The following is a 16784-nucleotide window of genomic DNA, read 5'->3' as shown; positions in this document are numbered from 1 at the left end:
CGGGGAGCTCTACGACGCGGTGGTGCGGCAGGTGGACCAGGTGGCCGACATCGCCACGCTGAAGATCAGCCCCAAGGTGGCCCCCCCGCCTGCCCCGGGGAGAGGGCGGTGTGAGGGGGGGGCGCCGCCGCCCGCGGGCTGGCCGTGGGGAAAGCGTCTCCCGGGGCGGAGGGCGGCCGGACTGCGGCGCTGAGGCGGCTCTCCTCCCCGCGTAGCACCCGCTGCCGACGCTGCGCCTGGGCCGCTCCTCCGAGGTGCGGCAGGGGGAGTTCGTGGTGGCCATGGGCAGCCCCTTCGCCCTGCAGAACACCATCACCTCGGGCATCGTCAGCTCGGCCCAGCGCGGAGGCCGGGAGCTGGGCTTGGCGTCCTCCGACATGGAGTACATCCAGACGGACGCCGCCATCGACGTAAGCTCCCCGGGGAGGGGGGAGGGCTGGAATAAGGGCGGGTCTGCGTGGAGTCACGCTTGTAAGTTTCACAAAAAGTAAATGTTAGATGGGCGGCCGTTAATTATTTTTTAAAAAATAGAAGGGATCTGAAGAAGCTGCTGCTTTGGCTGACCGTCTTTTCTCCTCTGCAGTTTGGGAACTCCGGGGGCCCCCTGGTCAACCTGGTAAGCTTTGGGGGGGGAGGAGAGGGAGCGTCTGGGCCTTTGTTGTGTCCGTTTGGGAAGACCAGCTGCCATCCCTGCAATTTTGGCACTCCTGGAAGAGCCATTGCGCAGGGGCTTTTTTCCTGGGAGGGGGCAAAATGACTGGTTGTTGCACAAGATGGTTCCTCTCCTGCTGCCTGACCCATTTGTGACTGACCAGACCTTTCTCATCTCTCAGGACGGGGAAGTGATTGGTGTGAACACCATGAAGGTCACACCCGGGATCTCTTTCGCCATTCCCTCCGACCGTCTGCGAGCCTTCCTGGAGCAGGAGCAGAAGCACAAGGGTGAGGGGCTGCTACAAGACAGCCAGGGTCTCCGTTGCCTCTCAAGAGGGAGGGAAATCCAGCATTCTGGCCTCGTTTCCCTCCCTCCTCGCAGGCATCCTGAATGCTGCCACGGAGCCCCACCCCGTCCCTCCTTCCTGATTCTCCTGCCCTAGAAGCAGTGCTTGAGGCTGGCTGGGGCGGGGGGAGCGGGCCCATAGAGCCGCCTTTCCCATTGCAGAGTCCTGGTTTGGGGGCTCCGAGGGCAAGCGCCGCTACATCGGGGTGATGATGCTGACCTTGACTCCCAGGTAGGGCCTCTGGCGTGAGTTGAGCCAATTTTGGGCTATGTGCAGGACCTCTTGCCCCAACCAGGTTCCAGCTGGCAGAGCCGGCTCTTCTCGGCTCATTTCCCCTCCTCCTCCTCCTCCTCCTCGTGTTTGGCCAGAGCTCTGGGCCATCCATTCTGTGTCTGCGGGATTGCCCTCCTCCCTCCCTGCTTCGCTGGTGAGGCCAGGCCTGGCTGTCCGGGAAGGGGAGGGAACGGGTGCTGCCAGGAAGGCTGGCCCCGCATACGAATCACCATGGCCCAAGTGAGGACGGTGCCCTGCAACCTCTCCCTCCGTTCCCTTCCCAGCATCCTGTCAGAGCTGAAAGGGAGGAACCCATCCTTCCCTGATGTCTCCCATGGAGTGCTCATCCATAAGGTCATCGTGGGCTCCCCAGCTCACCAGTGAGTGCTGCGCTGGTTGGGGGAGGGAGGGAGGGGGCGGTTCTTGGACCTCCTCCTGCCCGGCAGGTACCCTCTGCTCTGCTCTCACAGGTCGGGTTTAAAAGCAGGGGACGTGATAACAGAGATCAACGGGAGGGCATCCCGACGGGCAGAAGACATCTACGAAGCCGTGCGGACCCAGAGCCGCTTGACTTTGCAGGTCCACCGTGGCTACGAGGTGCTCCTGCTGACCATCACCCCAGAAGTCACAGAATAGGGGAATGAAAGCAGGACTCGGCACACGGACGCACACACAGCCCCAAAGGCTCACTCTGTTGAGCCACGAGCGTGCTGGGTCGCTGCTCCCCATGGCAGGGAAATGGATGGGACCTGCCTGGACTGTCACAGAGCCCTTGTTCCTCGGGCGGGCCCCATCATTCTGCTCCTCTGGAGAAGGGGCAGGGAGCTCAGGGGCCGCCTCCTCCAGGAGCCTCTAGTGGAGAACCTGCGTCTGTCCGGCCTTTAGAATGTAAGGCTGCCCCTGGACACGCTTACGCTACCCCCGGCTGGACGATGGGCAAGCAGGAGATGTTGCTGGGGGGGGGAATGTTTCCTGGGCTGCAGCCTGTCCCTTGGAGGGGGGGCACTCTGCATGAAGTATTCTTAAGCCCTGTAATCCAGGCGCTTGGGACCCCCCTGGGCCCATCCCTGAGGAGGTGACAGGGATTTTTGCCCTGCGTGCCAGAGAAGCCCAAGCCCTTTTCTACGGGCTCTGAAAGAGAAGCTGGGGAGCCTCAACCTAGAGCAGCAGCTCTGCGGCCAGAAGGATGCCGTACTTTGCGCCAGCCTGTCCCATCCGCAGATACTTCCTCCGGGCTGGGGATGTTGGGAGCTGGAGTCCAGCCGTTGTGGCAGCTGTGAACTTTGGAAAACCTGATGTAAGGATTGGGAGCGCGTGGCTGAAATCAATTACATTTTCCAAGCCAGGGGCGTTTCTGTTTTTCCTCCGGCGCTGTTCCTTATAAGGCCTCTGACGAGGTCTCCCTTCGGCTGAGCTGCTGTTAGGGGGGCAGGAACTGCTGTGCCCTTCTGGCATGGGGGCTCCTCCTGGGGAATCCTCTGGGCTGCAGGGAGCCAGAGAGGTTGAGTCCTGGGACTTGGGAGGGCTGGGAGTGGGAAGGTCCCGTGCCTCTCCTCCTGGTAAGACTTTCCTTCCAAATCCTGCACTGCGGAGTTTCTGCCCGGACGGACAGAGGGGGGAGTTTCTGTGGAGGGGGGCTGTGTGCAGACTTCCTGCAGTGCTAACTCTCCTCCTAGGTTCCTGTGGATCATTCAGTGGAAGTGGGGTGCGAGAGAGAGAGCTTTTCTCCCCCATAATCACCCTGCAGAGAGCCCCATGGCAGCCAGGAAGCACCTCTGTTTCCCACGGCTGCCCCATTCTGCTGCACAGGCTTAGAGCAGGACGGAGGAAACGCCAAGGCTGCTGGCAACGGCCTCCTCCCTCTCCCCGACACCATCGAGTCAGGACACAACTGGGGACACAGACAATTAACTTTATATAGGAGGGCCAAGGCCCGCCCCAATGCAGGCGGTGCTGAAGCCCCAGATAAAGGCTCCGCCGGCTGGGCAGTTGAGCGGAGATGCCCCCTTCCCAGCTCCGTGCAGGAGCAGCTATCCTGGGAGGCCTGCAGCGCCTCTTGTGGTCAGAGAAGGAGCAGTCTGCTGAGAGGAATGCCAGGGAGGGAGGGGCGGCAGTCTGGTCCTGGCTGAGCAGGCAGGTGACAGGTGGCGCCTTTTAGCTGCCCAGGAGTTACTCCTGCCTTCAGATAGCTGCTGAATTGCTGGCTGGGGGATTGGAGGTATCCAGCGCTCTTGCCCGCTGCTGTGCCACTGGTACCACCTGCCCGCCTTGTGCCCAGGAGGAGGGCAGCTGCCGCCTATACAACCTGGTTGTTGCTCTGTCCCGGATACTGTTCAGAGAATCCGTTGGCCTCGTTGCTCAGGGCATCACCTGTGGCAAGGCATTTGAAAAGGGGTGAACTGCTTTGGCACAAGAGGCCCCAAAGCGCCCGCTGCCAGGTCAGCCCCTCTGCATCCCCCCAGGTCCTGCCATACCTATATGGCAGCGATGCACCCAGATCCGGTGGCCGTCATACTTGCAGTTGCATTTCATGGCATTGTTGGTAAAATCGCTTTCTGCCACTTCATACCTGGGGTTGATCACCACCTGGGGAGCAGAAGGTGAGATGGGAGGAGCACCATATCCGGCAGCTGAAGGCAAGACCCACAGGGCAGGGGCACCTCTGCTGCTCTACAGCGGGACTGGCTTTACCGGGCTTGCCATCCCCCCATCTCTGGGCCGCAGGATGGAAGGCGCAACTTTGCATTGTGCTCTGCATTGTGGGAATCTCCACCCCGTGTCTGGCTTAGCAGCTGAGGCCTTGCAGCCTCTGCATTTATACCCCACCCCCACTCCATGCCCAGATTCCCGACAACCAAAGGCCTGAGCCGCCTGTTCCCGCCACGCCTTACCTGCAGGATGTAGTTCCCAGCCTTGACATCTGTGATGTCGATCCACTGGCAGTCAATGTCATGCCTGTAGAGGTCCCAGCAGCCCACTGTGATCCCCTGCTCTCCAAAGTTGGCACATTCGTAGCGTTTGCCCACCTCTGCCCAAAGGAGGGAGGGAGAGAAGGAAGGCTGGATGGGGCCTGGCAGGCAGGGAAAGCCTCACCTGCAGATCTAGAGGTGGACGTGGCTGGATCGCCCTGCCCACTCAGGGTTGCCTACCTTCTTCGCATTCTGTGTCCTCCAGGCAGAAGCTGGCTTTGTGCCCTTCGGCCACCCTGGTTCCGTTAAGTGTCAGGAGGTCGTAGTGTGTGAAGACGTCCATGCTGTGGTAGTGCCTGAAACGGGAGGGCCAGGAGCATGAGAGCCCCTGTGCTGGTGAGGGGGAATGGGGAGGGGTTCACCAGGCTGTGCCCCTCCTCGCCCTCACCCGTGGCACTCGTGCCAGACCCAGGAGTGGCGTCCTGCCTTGGGGCGGAAGTCGGCCCGGCCGTTGTTGTGGATCTGGGAGGAGAAGCGCAGCAGCCGGCGGTGTCCGTAAGGCCAGTTGGCGCTGCGGGCAGTGCTGGACAGGCAGTTCTCCTCGGCCGCACAGTAGAGCATGTGCAGAGGGCGATCTTCGATGTACGCTGTCTCTTGCACCAGTGCTGCATGGAGTAGCAGATCTGAGGCAGCTGTGAGAATGGAAGGAGATGGGAGCTGAGGGGTCTCTCCAGGAGGGGCCCTGGATTTCTGCCCTTCCCTTTCATTCTATGAGGCGGGCCAACTTTCCCCAAAGGTTGAATGCGGAGCCCCTGCCCGCCTCTGGCAGGAGAGGGGGCTTGGCCTGTGGTGCTGGACTCTGGCCAGACCAGGAAATTCGGTAGAAGGACCCCCAGGGCCTCCCAGACCCTCTTACTCTCAGAGCAGATGACGCCAGCAGCAAAACGGGTCTCTGTCTTCTGGCAGGAAACTCTGCTGTCGTGCTGGCAGTGGCTCAGCGCCATCTCGTGCCCAGCACACCTCACCCCACTCAGCACCATTTCAGTCACGTTGCTGGTGTCCCAGTACCAGGTTTCCTTGGAGACCGTGCAGGAGGAAGGCGATTGGAACGCTTGGTCAGCCCAGCCTGAGGCGGGAGCCTGGCTCAACTGGGCCTCCAATGGGAGCACCCCGTCCCCAGCCGCCCCCTCCGGCCCAGAAGAGCTAGGGTGCAGCAGGCCTGAACCGGGCCTCTGCTGTCCAGGACAACACGGAGCCCCTAGGCAACCAGCCCTCCTGCCTAGCCTCCGATGGCCTTCCGTTAATTTCACATTATGGGAACCGTTCCCACGCCCCACCCTGCCCTTCAGGCCAGCTGTTGCCGCCCACGTGTGTGGGGCCCACATGTGTGGCATGGCTCAGGCCTATCGGTGAATCCTGCATTGGGAATTCCCTGTGAGGAGGTGCCCGTCCTCCCTCCCAGCAGCCAAGCTTGACCTCAACAGTAGTGACCTACTTGCAAGCCATGGTTGGCGTAGCCCAGGCCCAGCTGGCGGCAAGCCACCATCGCTTCGAGGGTGCCCCAGCCTTCTCCGCAGATCAGCCCCCACTGGCGGGCACGGCTGCCCCTAGCCACCATGGCCACTTCGACCCGGCCCTCGAAACGGCTCCGGCCCCCACTCAGGCGGATCTGTGGAGAAAGGCCTGAGCCAGGGAGGCGGGCCGGCTTCTTCCCGGGGGAGTCTGTTGCTGCCCCTCCACCTGCCAGCAGTAGGGAGGCTCTCCTGCTCCCAGATTGGCCCTCCCCTTCCTTTGGCTTTCCCAAGCTGCCCCCCCCATCCTGCCTCCTTTGCAACTTCTGAATCTTCCAGAGACTTCCTTTCAGGGTGGGGGAGGGAGGAAGGACCACCCATGCATGTCGCACCCCTTTCTTGAGGCTGGATGCAGCCCAGAGAGGAAGAGGGATGGGAAAAGCTTTGGATGGCAAGGATGGCACAGGGGCACCAGGCTGGGACCCTGGTCCAAATGTAAAATGGGAGGGCAATGGTGGGGCACTGCAGAGTTGGGAGTGGGAAGAGTTCCTGGGGCAAACTGGGGAGAGATCAGACAAGTGGCAGCCACACTTTGGAAGAGGACCAGCCAGGGTGGCTCCTTCCAAGAAGGCTGTGGAGCTGGCTGTGTGCAACCATATGCAGACGGCTGCAGGGTGCCGAGGATGGGTGCCAGGGGTCCTTTTGCTTTCCGCTGAGTGGGCCGGGTGGGCTGCTCAGGCGAGGCACTTATGACAAGCCTGCCAGGGGCCCTCAGGAGCTGCAGAAGCCTTCCCCCAACCTGTGAGGCGAGGGGCTCTGCCTCTGCCTCCAAGGCCTTGGCTGGCCAGGAGACCCTCCCCCCGCCCCCTCCGCTTCCCTGCCCAGCCAACCGTGGTCTCGTGGGCCATGTAAGGCACGTTGCAGCGGACCCCGGCGTCCTCCGTGTGCCTGCAGTCCTGCTGGGTGATGTTCTTGTGCGGGCAGCTCCAGAGAGACTTCTCAGAGCCCAGGCACTGGACCTCGCTCAGGTGGATTTGGCCCATCCCTGCCCAGAGAGGGGGAAGTCAAGAGCAGCCTTCTTCCCACTGATCCCATCTCGGCTGCTATGTCCCGGCTCCTAGCCGGGGCTGCCTGGAAGGAGGCCAAAAGGATACTCGACCCCACTGGAGAAGCTCGCCTGGGAATAAGCTCAGAGTTGCTGGTGGTGGAACAGGACGATCTGGCTGGTGCCCCCATCTCACCTTGGCCCATGCGTGCTCCTGCCAGGGCTTCCTTGGCACTGCCAAAGCCCAGCTCACGGCAGACCACGCTGGCTGACAGCAGGTTCCAGCGGTTGTCACAGACGGTGCCCCACTCGCCATTCTTCAGCACCTCGACCCGGCCCTCGCCAATCTTGTCCCCCCCTTTTAGCCGGACCCGCTGCTGTGGGGGAGCACAGGGAGGGTCTGCATCAGGGGCTTTTGTGTCCAGCCCACCTTCTCCCGAGGCATCCTGGGTGCCAATGGCCTCACCCGACCCTCCCCTTTGCTCACCTGTCGCTGTGGCTGCTGCCCCCGCCTCTTTTTCTGGGCATTTCCTCCAGCAAAGAGGGGGCCTGGCACACAACTCACCACAGCTGGCATGCCACCCTTGCAGGCCCCTGTGACGTTGCCCTTGTAGAACTGGAAGGAGCAGGTGGAAAGGTGCACCTCGTGCCCGGCACAAGTGACCGAGCGCAGGCGGTAGTTGTGCTGCTGGCGCTGCAGGTACAGCCTGCAGGAGAAAGACCCAGGAGGTGTGTGAGCTTTGCAATTTTGGACAGACCTCTCAGCCTTCTGCCTCCTGCCCCTCTGTAGTGCGTGGTGGGGGGGGATGGAGAACCACTGCTGGTCTCCCTCAGCAGGCCGGGTCCTTCTACAGCTGGGAAAAGGCCACCAGCAGCCCCAGAGCGGCCTGTCGAGTGGGGCAAAATAGGCCAGGTTCTGGAAGTCCAGCTCCTCAGCTCTTCGGACATCCGGGAGCTGCCTGCTTCCTGGAAAGCCGCCAGTGCTTCGGCCTGTTGCCTTGCTTTACAGGGGGAGAGGCAGACAATGGAAGAGCCTTCTCGCAGCCCTTCCGCCTGGCACAGGAGCCCCTTTTCCCCCAAGGAGGACGGAGGCCCTTGTCCTCGCCAGTGAGTCACCGGTCAAACTTCCTTGGGCGAGAGGGAGCACACTGGGGCTCTGTTTAAGGCGGCTGCCAGACGGCCACCTCAGGGCCTCCCGGCTGCTTCTGCACGGAGAGAAAGGCCTCCACACAAGTTCTGGCACTGGGAAAAGGCCGGGGGTGTCTCTTCAGATGACCACAGAAGCCTTTCTGAAGGGCTTCTGTTGCAGCTCCCAATTTGCCTTTGAATAAAACTGGCTGGTTCGGAAAAGAGGTTTCTGGACACCTCCAGGTGTGGGGCTATCGTACACAAACACGGCTCTCTTCCTACAAGGAAGCACCTTCACACGACCTGCTTTTCAGATCATCCCAGAGAGGCTCTGGACGCCCCTGGCTGCAGCAGAAAAGACGACGGAACCCCTCTGGAACGGCTGGTGTGTCCACCAGTATCGCCTTAAGATGTCACGTCAAGGACATCATCACCCACCACCCCCACCGAAGTCAGTTGACCTCAAGAAGGCAGGATCAAATGGCGACCTTCCCCCCTCAGGGGCCTTCTGGTTCTGGGCTCCCAGGGAACGCAGAGAGGGCACAGGCTGCCCTTCGTGGGGATGTTGAAGCAAGGGCTGAGGAGCCCACCGTAGGGGAGGCTTGGACCGAGCAGTGGTTTGGACTGGATGGCATCACGGACCCCTCCCCATTCTGGAGGAGCAATCCCAGTTCAGGCCTCTGGGCCAAGAGGGCGGCCTGGGGGCTCCTGGCCCAGAGTGAGCAGAGCTATCCTGGCCTTGGGAGGGGGTCTCGGCAAGAGGCCTCTTGCTCTCCAGGAGCCCACCCCTCAGGGAGGCCAGAGAGGCAACCCGCGCAGCCAGGAGCGAGTGGAGCCAGCCAGGCGTGCCATGGACCTCACACCCACAAGCCTGTTTGTGGGGGCACCAAGTGGTGCTGTGGGATGAGGTTGCCCCTTTCACAGCTGGATCTGCCACCCTGGCCAGGAGGTGGATGCCCAGGGCTGCCTGCTGTATGGTCGGGTTGGCTTTCGTGTTTGAACTGCCCGGAGATGGGAAGGCTACAGAGCAGGGAGGGAGCCCTGCCCGTCTCCCAGGCAGCCCCCTCCTGTCTCCAGATCTGCCTCTGGGCAGTTTCCAGGCAAGGCTTAGCCGGGCCCAAAGGGAAAAGAGACCTTCAGGAAGGCAGCCCCACTGAAATGCCACCCAGGCTTCCAGGAGGTGGTCAGTTTGGTTAAGCTGTGGGGAGGTGGTACCAATTAAATGACCTCCTTTGCTTTTGTCACTAACCGGCAGCCCCACGGCAATGGCTGCCTTTATGGACTCCTGAGCAGGCCCCTCTTTCCCCAGGGCGCAGAGTGAGGGGCGTGACACCTCCTTCCCATTGTTTTCCAGTAAGCCAAGTTGCTGTGTGACAGGTGAGCGGCGCAAGGTACCCAGTGCGGGAAGGTCACCCCGGGACAGCCTCCCCTGCAGAAAACAGGGAAGGGGGACACGGTGCCCTTTGAAGGTTCCCACGTTCCCTACAGCCCCGCTCCAATCAAGCCGAGCAAGGAAGCCTGTGGGCTCACTTGTAGAAATTGCGGTTGGCCTTCCTCTCGGCCGGAAAGCCCAGCATCCCGCAGACCACACGGTTCTCCTGACTGCCCCAGTTCTCGTCACAGATCTGGGCCCAGCTGCTCTTGTGGCGGACTTCCACGATGCCCTCCGTGATGGGCAGCGAGCGCTTGGCCTGAGACACCACCGGACGCAGGCGCAGCTCCTCCACCTGTTTCTGCTCTGCCTAGAGAGGGGGAGAAGATGTCGCTCAGGTTGGCACCCTCATTCCTGGGGCCCCTCCAGTCTGTCCGGCCAGGTCCGCTGGGGAGGAATTGGCCCCTCCCCTCCTACACAAGCTTTCCTTCCCTGTACTTAGCTTCACGGCCCTGGGCTCCCCATTTTCCCTCCCTTTCTCCCTCCCCCCAATGGTTAAGGAGCTGCTATATTTAGGGAGCAGAGAACAAATTCTCTGGATAGAAGGAAAGAGGGTGCGGGAGCTGCTTGGAACAGAAAGCAATGAGTCACCAGAGCCACAAAAGTGTGTAGTGTTACACAAGGAGAAGGGTAAAAATGGATGCTGGATGGAATGAGGATTTGAAAGAGGCTGCAGAAAATACACCCAAGAGAGCAATTCATGTAAGAGGGAAAGAAAATAAGTTTGATATTAATACCCGGAAAGATGTTGGAAGAAATAATTAGGCAGGCCATTTGCCAGAAATGCCACGTCTACTAGACCTTAGCAGCTCATGTGCAGTGAATCCCAACCCTTTCTTCGACAAAATAAGTAGTGGAAAAGGGGAATGCTACTGATATAATTTACCTTGATGTCAGCAAGGCTTTTGACAAGATTCCATGTGACATTTTAGGGGGAAAAAAACCTTATATTGTTCGAATGGCACTATAATATAAGCTGGGCGGGGGGGGGGGGAAGCGGGCCATCCCATTGCTGCCTGCAAACAACTGGCAAGCATCTCCTTGTGAAAACAGGACCCACATGCAGGAGACCTGTCATCTGCCTGGCAAAAGGTCCTATTGGTTTTTCCTAGTCCCAGGGGCCAGACGCTGAGGCGCCAGGGGTTGCATGCAGCCCATCCCTGGCCCCTGAGGGTCACATGGTAGCGTGTGATTCTTGCTCGTGAACAACTACAGGAAATGGATATCAGGCTGCAGATAAAGATCAGATGGTGCTCATCCTTTCTATTCCACGGTTGGTCTTGGGGTGGCTGTGATACAAAAAGTGGCTATTTTGGCAAAGAAACTAAGACTCAACTCAGACAAGGCCTAGAGATATTGTGGCCATCTTGGAGTAGGCTAAGAGTCTCCATCTTCTGAAGGGCAAAAAGGCACAGCTGAGACAATGTGAGGGTTGGGCTGATCAAAACACATAAGGCTAAACTCTAATTAGTGGGTCAAACTATCTTGCCTGGGCTTACTCAACACAATAAACCAGAAGTGAAGAAACTTCGTTTTGATTTGCATGTTGAGTAGCCTCACGTATGCTAACCAGGGAAGCGCTGGGGATGGTGCCTCCACGTGATTCTGACCAGGGCCTCTGTCTGGGCACAGGGAGGGCCCATCTGGAGACGGCACCAGCAGCCCAAAGAAGAAAGTTCTGCTAGGAAGAGGGTCTTCCAAAAGACCTTGAGAGCTTCTACAAGAGCAGCTCATCTAACCTCCCAGTCTTAGCTTAATAATGGTCTTTTCGTGCCCCAAAGCCTTTAGAGACCTCATTGCCTGAAGGACCACCTCAGACATCCCGCATTCCAGGATCAGCAGCTGCGGGAACAGCTGATGGGGATGGGACTGCTAGCCTCCTGGCCATGGCTTCCTCCCACAAGCCTCTGAAAGGCCTTCCAGGGTCTCCCTGGGTGGCCATATCCCTGAAACGTTTGGGGTGCAATGATGGAAGCAGCATCACTGTGTTGACTGACAGTGCTGCCCTGTATCGGGCCGATGTTCCTTCCGTGGTTCTTACAACTCACTCTGACTCGCTGCGCCCCTCCACAGGTGCATCTTCTGGGCCAGCTCACCTCAATCACATTGGAGTCAGTGAAGCCAGGGATGCGCTCGTCTTTGCAGATAACACCCGCGTCCTCCTCATGGGAGCAGTCGCTGTTGCCCCAGCCCCGCGACTGGCACTCTGCGATGCTCTTCTCACGGCCACCGCAGCTGACGTTGTCCAGCCAGATGCGCCCTGCGGAGTAACCCCCAGAGAACTCAGGACTGGGACAGGCCAGGAGGCCATCCGGTGGTCAGAAGCACCAGGAGCCGATGTGCCAGGCCTTTGGGAACACTGTCGTACAGGGGACGTGCTTTGCACATGCTTAAAGGCACGCTTGTTACTTCAGGTAGGGCTTTCGGCATGCTTTGGGGCTGAGCCCTGGAGTTTGGGGTAAGTGGTGCATCCCTATCCTACAATGACCCACCAGCTCCAGCCCCAGTGTCCAGGATCAGGCAGATCTGCCCTTGGGGTTGGGGGGCACCCCTTTCCCAGTGATGCTCACCAACACCTTTGCCGTATTTCGCACTGTGAGTCCAGCCCGTGGCAGCCACAAACCCCAGATGCCGGCAGAGGACATGGGCATTGGCCAGCGTGAAGTCGTCATCACAGATGGTGCCCCATTCTTTGTCGTAGAGAACCTCAATGCGCCCCTCGTTGTGCTTACGGGGATAGCCGGCCAGTCGGAAGTGTAGGGTGGGCGATGGTGGGCTCTGCCTGGTGGGGGCTCGGCTGGGCGGCTGGGCCAGGGTCATCCACAGCCAGGGGCCAAACAGGAAGCCCAGCAGCGGCCGCTGAACAACACGCATTTTCCGTGGGCCAAGGCCTGTGTGGGATGGGAGATTAGTGCCCATGGCTGGCTGAGAGCAAAGAGCTTCGCCCTCCACACAGCAGCTTTCCGTCTGACTGGCCGAGTCTTTCTGGAAACAATTTGGCCATTTTCCCAGCACTGCCTGTTGGAAAACCTCACATTAAGGCTGGGACAAGCTGTCTCCCCCCCCATCTGAGACAAACGCTTGGTCCTTCTCTAGTGCCAAGACCGGCTGTGGGGCAGCCACGATGGCAGCCCAGGACTACTTTCCCCCTGCTCTGATTGTGACCAGAGCTCCTGTAGGACTTTAGGACTGGCCAGGACTGCCCTCTTCCTTCTGGGATCTGGGGAGACCGAGCCTGCCTTCCTTCTGGAGGGAGTCCCACTTCAGTGGTATATCCCCAGGTCATCCCGCACCACCTTCGGTGCCTCAGGGATACCCCTTTCTGGCACCGTCCTAGGACAAACAGCCCCCCCCCAAGTCCCCCTGGTGGTCCTAGGGGAGTCTGATTCCAATCCTGCCTCTGGCACAAGGTCTCAGGTGGGGAGCCAGGAAAGCCTGCAAAGTCTCCTTCTCAAGGCTGACCAGCTTCCACTCTTGCCTGAACTGCTCTGCTGGGAAGGAAGGCCAGACGGCTGGCCGGTCGCTATGACCCTTCAGCGCTTCATTTTAGCCCTGCCAGGGGCAGCAGCCAGACCCGTCTTGTTCCTGGCTCTGAGTCCGCAAAAGAGAGGGTTGCCCCCGCACAGGAGAGCAGGCATGCGGTTGCCTTCCCAGAGCAGCAAATCCTCTGATGGTCTCTGGGGGGGGGGAGGTCCCCAGAGGCTGCCTCCTCTGCCCCTCCATCCCCTCTTCCCGTGGCACAAAGGCCACCCCCGTCATTCAGCATCGCCTTTAGATATGGAGTGGTCAATCTTGACGCCATACTGGCTCTGGGATGGCCCACATGCCTTGTTTTCATTGGGCAGGGTCCCACGGCAGCCTCCTCCCCACCTGTGGCCCTGTTCCTCTGCTGACGGGGGACATGTACAAGTGGGGGCACCCGAGGGGCTGCTCAGGGAAGCGGCCTGACCACCCTGCTGGCAATGCCACTGCTCAGACGCCAATCGCCTGACTGGGTTGCCCTGAAAAGAGGCTTCGAAGCAGGGCACAGTCTGCCCTTTATGCCGTGACTGCCCCCCCACCTTCACCCTCTTGATTGGAGCCTGGTTTCAGAGCCCCTCCGACTTGCCACCTTCTCCTCCCTCACCCAGGGCGCCCTGGGCATGGCTTCACCGAGGGAGGGGGCTCAGCACACAAGGCGCAGAAGCATCACTGATCCGTGTTGCAATTCTGCCTATCGTTTCTTTCTGGGCTCCCACCTGCTGCTGCTCTGCTCTCTGGCTCCAGCAAGCGTGGCTAGCCGGGCATTCCCTGCAGAGCGGCTCCCCTCCTCTTTCAGACCCCGGCTGCCCTGGTACCTCCCTTGGGAGTCTGATTCTCTTTACCCAGGCTTTGCCCGTGCCCCCCCCCTTTATTAAGGAAGCCTCTGATGTGCATCTAGGAACGGGGGGGGGGAGGTCTTCCCATTGGGTCCATTTGGTCAACTTGTGAAATGGCCAGAGAGCATATCCGAAGAGCGACAGGCATACCAAGTGGAGTTCTGAATGCTGCAGCCCCGTTCATGCCCAGTTTGCAAAGGATGCCACTCGCACCGCCCCAAGTCCTGGGGAAATGGAGCCCCGAGCTGCCGATTGGCTGGAGGAGGTGGGTGTCACACTCCAGGGCAGAGACAGGACAAAGGCAGGGCTGCCGTTTACAGGAGGCTGCTTCTATGGCCCTGGTCACTGCTGCTAATTAATTTTTTTATTTAAAAGATTTATATGGCTCCCATCAAGCAAATCTGGGCTGCTCACAACAACAATAAAGCCAATAAACAATCATAAAACAAGAAATCCATAAACCAGAAACTCTGCATCCAGTTTACAAGTTGAGTGGAAAGAGTCGTCTTATGGGAGAGTCGGCAGGGGGTGACAATGTACACACTTGCAAAATGTGGCACAATTTGAATACCTGAAAACCCTTTCAGTGGGGATGGGGTGGGGTGGAGGGGGTGGCCTTTTGTGAACCTGATGGTCCAATTCTGTCTAGCTGAGTTTCTACCGTTAGGGTGGCAGGCTTGAAAGTGGCAATGCGTGGAAGCCAAACGTGGCTTCAATGCCCCCCTTTGGCCGTTATCCAGAGCCCCAAAGCAGCCTCAGCTCCATCGGAACTGCCTCTCCTTTTGGAATGGGCCACCGGTGGGGGCTTCAGTGGATGTCCTTCCCGAGACAGGGGGCTGGACTGAGGGGCTTCCCACTCTGAATTTCTACACTCCCACCCACCGGAAGCACACCAGAACTTCCCAGGAAGGCCTCCCTCTCAGTCCCCCCAAAGGAATGTCATGGTTAAAAGGAAATTGAAACTGAAAACAGAAGGCTACATTTGTTCCAACAACCTTAAGATTATTTCAAAATTCTGATAGAAAGTACGCACCACATTTTCAAATGTTCAGACAGGGTAGGAGAGGTTGTGCAGCAGTGGCAAAGCGGAATAGAGGGAACTTTGGATCATGAACTCTGGCAAAGGCCAGGCGAAAGTAGCACCGCCCAGATCAACCAGATGTTTAGAAGGGCCTTCCTAGACGGGGAGCATCTGTCGGGGATTGGGCAATTAAGTCCTGGAGACCAGCACTCTCCTTGGGCTGTGACTTTGGTCGGCAAACACAGGAGAGGCAAGGCGGCTGGCTGGTGGGAGGGGGAGCGTGGCGCTCCAAGAAGGCTGAGAGTGAAGAATGAACAAAGGGGGCAAAGGGGGAAACGCCCCAGTGAGGAAAGTGGGTCTAAGGACACCCATGCAGGAAGCTAGGGGCCGAGTGGAGATTTGTGGTAGACGCTCAAAATGAGAACAGCTAGAAAAGATGGTCGGTGGCTTTGGCTAGGAATAAAAGGAATCCCACTGGGGGCAAGAGGGGCGGTGGGAGCCGGCAGCCCTTCTTAGCTCCTAGGTAGCCAGTTGGATTCCAGGCTCGTCCCCCAGGCTGGTCTAGACTAGAGCAGGGTAAGAGAGAATTTAAACCAATCCGAGTCCCAGGGAATTACATCCTAGCCTATGAACTAGCAGAGGTGACCACAAAACCTCTCTGTATGGTCCTTGAGGAATCTTGGAAAACTGGCAAAGTGTCAGCAGGAAAGCAAATGTCAGCCCCACCTTCTAATATGGGCAGAAGAAAGGAACCCATAGACTTGGTAGCTTAATCTTTATGCTAGTAAAAGATTCCAAAATATCTAGAAAGGTTGAGCTGAAATGAATTTAGCAGGGAGAAATGTAAAGTTCTGGGGATGAAAAGTGAAAGTCGCAAGTATTAGACTGGGGAGACCTTATTAGGCAAAAGTGCCATCGAGCTGAGCTGACGCAGCAACGCGATGCAGTTGCCAAAATGGTCAAGGTTCTACAAGGACAGAACAGAGGGTCCACACCTGGAGTACCGAGTCCAGTTTTGGTCAGCGCATTACAAAAGACGAGTCCAGATCGTGGGAAGTGGTTGTTCCCTCTACTCTGCTTGGAGCCCCTTGCCCATTCAAAAGGACAACACCACAGTCGGACACAGCAGGGTGACGGGTGTGGTGAGGAAGCGAGTATGTCAGCCTTACAGAAAAGTTGCCCAGTTGCCCCTCAGCGGAGGCCTTCAGAAAGCTGCAGGACAGCACTTTAAAGAGACCCTGTTTCCTAACACAAAACCAGCCTCTTGACCAGGGAAAATTAAGCAGAGCACCACACAGGATTGCACCCGGTTCCTCATCCTTCCCCTGCATGGCTGCCAGGGAGAGGCCGAGCCTTCCAGAGAGATCAGAGCCCAACTGAAAGGGTCGCCAAGCCGGGTGGGACCAAACCGGAAACTTGCTCTTCTGGAGAAGGGAGAGCCACCGCGGCCTTTGCCTCCCCAATCCCAGCCCAGCTGGGTTTCTGGCCTGGTTAGCTGTTTAGTTCTCTCCCCCTCCCTTCCATCCGGCCCACATTCGGGGCAGCCCTGTGCTGCCATCGCCCTCAGCCTTCAGCTGCAGTCTGGTTGAGCTCCGGGCTCGCCTGGGCCTCTGGCCTTAGCAAGGGAGGCCAGCCCGGAGCCCTTCGGTGGAGGACCAGACACCCCGGCCAGACAAGGCCACGGCCCTTCCAGAGCCTCCTCCGCCCTTCCAGAGCGCTCGCCCCAGCATCGGGCGCTTTCTCACTCAGCAGGCTCAGGAAAGCTCCCTCCTGCCCGAAATGAGATGGGCAGAGAAGGGGGGCCGCCCGCCCCCCCCGGGTGGTTCACTGCCCTCCTTGCGGGGGGGGTTGGAGGGTGTGCAGAAGGGGCTCTTCGGCTGACCGACGGCTCCTGCTCCCCACCGCCCCTTTCTTAAAGCCCAGCCGCCGGCCGCCACTTGCATGCCTTCGCTCATCCAGCGGGCCTTGGCCGCAGCCCCCGAGCTCGCCTCGCCGCACCGGCTAACCGGGCGCCCGCTAGGAAGAAGGGGCTGTCGAGCTGAACTGGAACCTCTCCGCTCGGCGGCAGTCTATCCGAGCGGGGCTACCTTCATTCCGGCGGGGGCG

General features: G+C 59.2%; 2 protein-coding genes across 2 annotated transcripts in view; one reads left to right on the top strand and one right to left on the bottom strand.

Moving 5' to 3' along the window:
• HTRA2 (HtrA serine peptidase 2) overlaps positions 1-2239 on the top strand; it is a 2699-nt gene extending 460 nt beyond the window's left edge. The window contains 7 exon segments of the mRNA XM_029285159.1: positions 1-76; positions 216-410; positions 584-616; positions 834-942; positions 1163-1232; positions 1559-1654; positions 1745-2239. The exon segment at positions 1-76 is cut by the window's left edge and continues 112 nt beyond it. Coding sequence (XP_029140992.1) covers positions 1-76; positions 216-410; positions 584-616; positions 834-942; positions 1163-1232; positions 1559-1654; positions 1745-1910 — 745 coding nt within the window. The 3' untranslated portion in view covers positions 1911-2239.
• Positions 2240-3489: 1250 nt separating this feature from the next.
• On the bottom strand, positions 3490-12218 carry LOXL3 (lysyl oxidase like 3). Its single transcript, XM_015821590.1, has 13 exons — positions 11870-12218; positions 11396-11559; positions 9398-9609; positions 7227-7446; positions 6936-7116; positions 6585-6739; positions 5679-5852; positions 5100-5259; positions 4632-4875; positions 4424-4539; positions 4166-4302; positions 3749-3860; positions 3490-3644 (listed from the first exon to the last, which is right to left on the bottom strand). The coding sequence occupies exons 1-13, from the start codon at positions 12216-12218 to the stop codon at positions 3571-3573; spliced, it is 2298 nt and encodes a 765-aa protein (XP_015677076.1). The 3' UTR covers positions 3490-3570.
• Between the last annotated feature and the right edge of the window lie 4566 nt (positions 12219-16784).

Source organism: Protobothrops mucrosquamatus, unplaced genomic scaffold, assembly GCF_001527695.2.
Source record: "Protobothrops mucrosquamatus isolate PMUCROS unplaced genomic scaffold, P.Mucros_1.0 scaffold1360, whole genome shotgun sequence".
Lineage (NCBI taxonomy): Eukaryota > Metazoa > Chordata > Lepidosauria > Squamata > Viperidae > Protobothrops > Protobothrops mucrosquamatus.
Note: the sequence above shows the minus strand (reverse complement) of the source record. Positions and strands in the feature narration are given on the sequence as shown.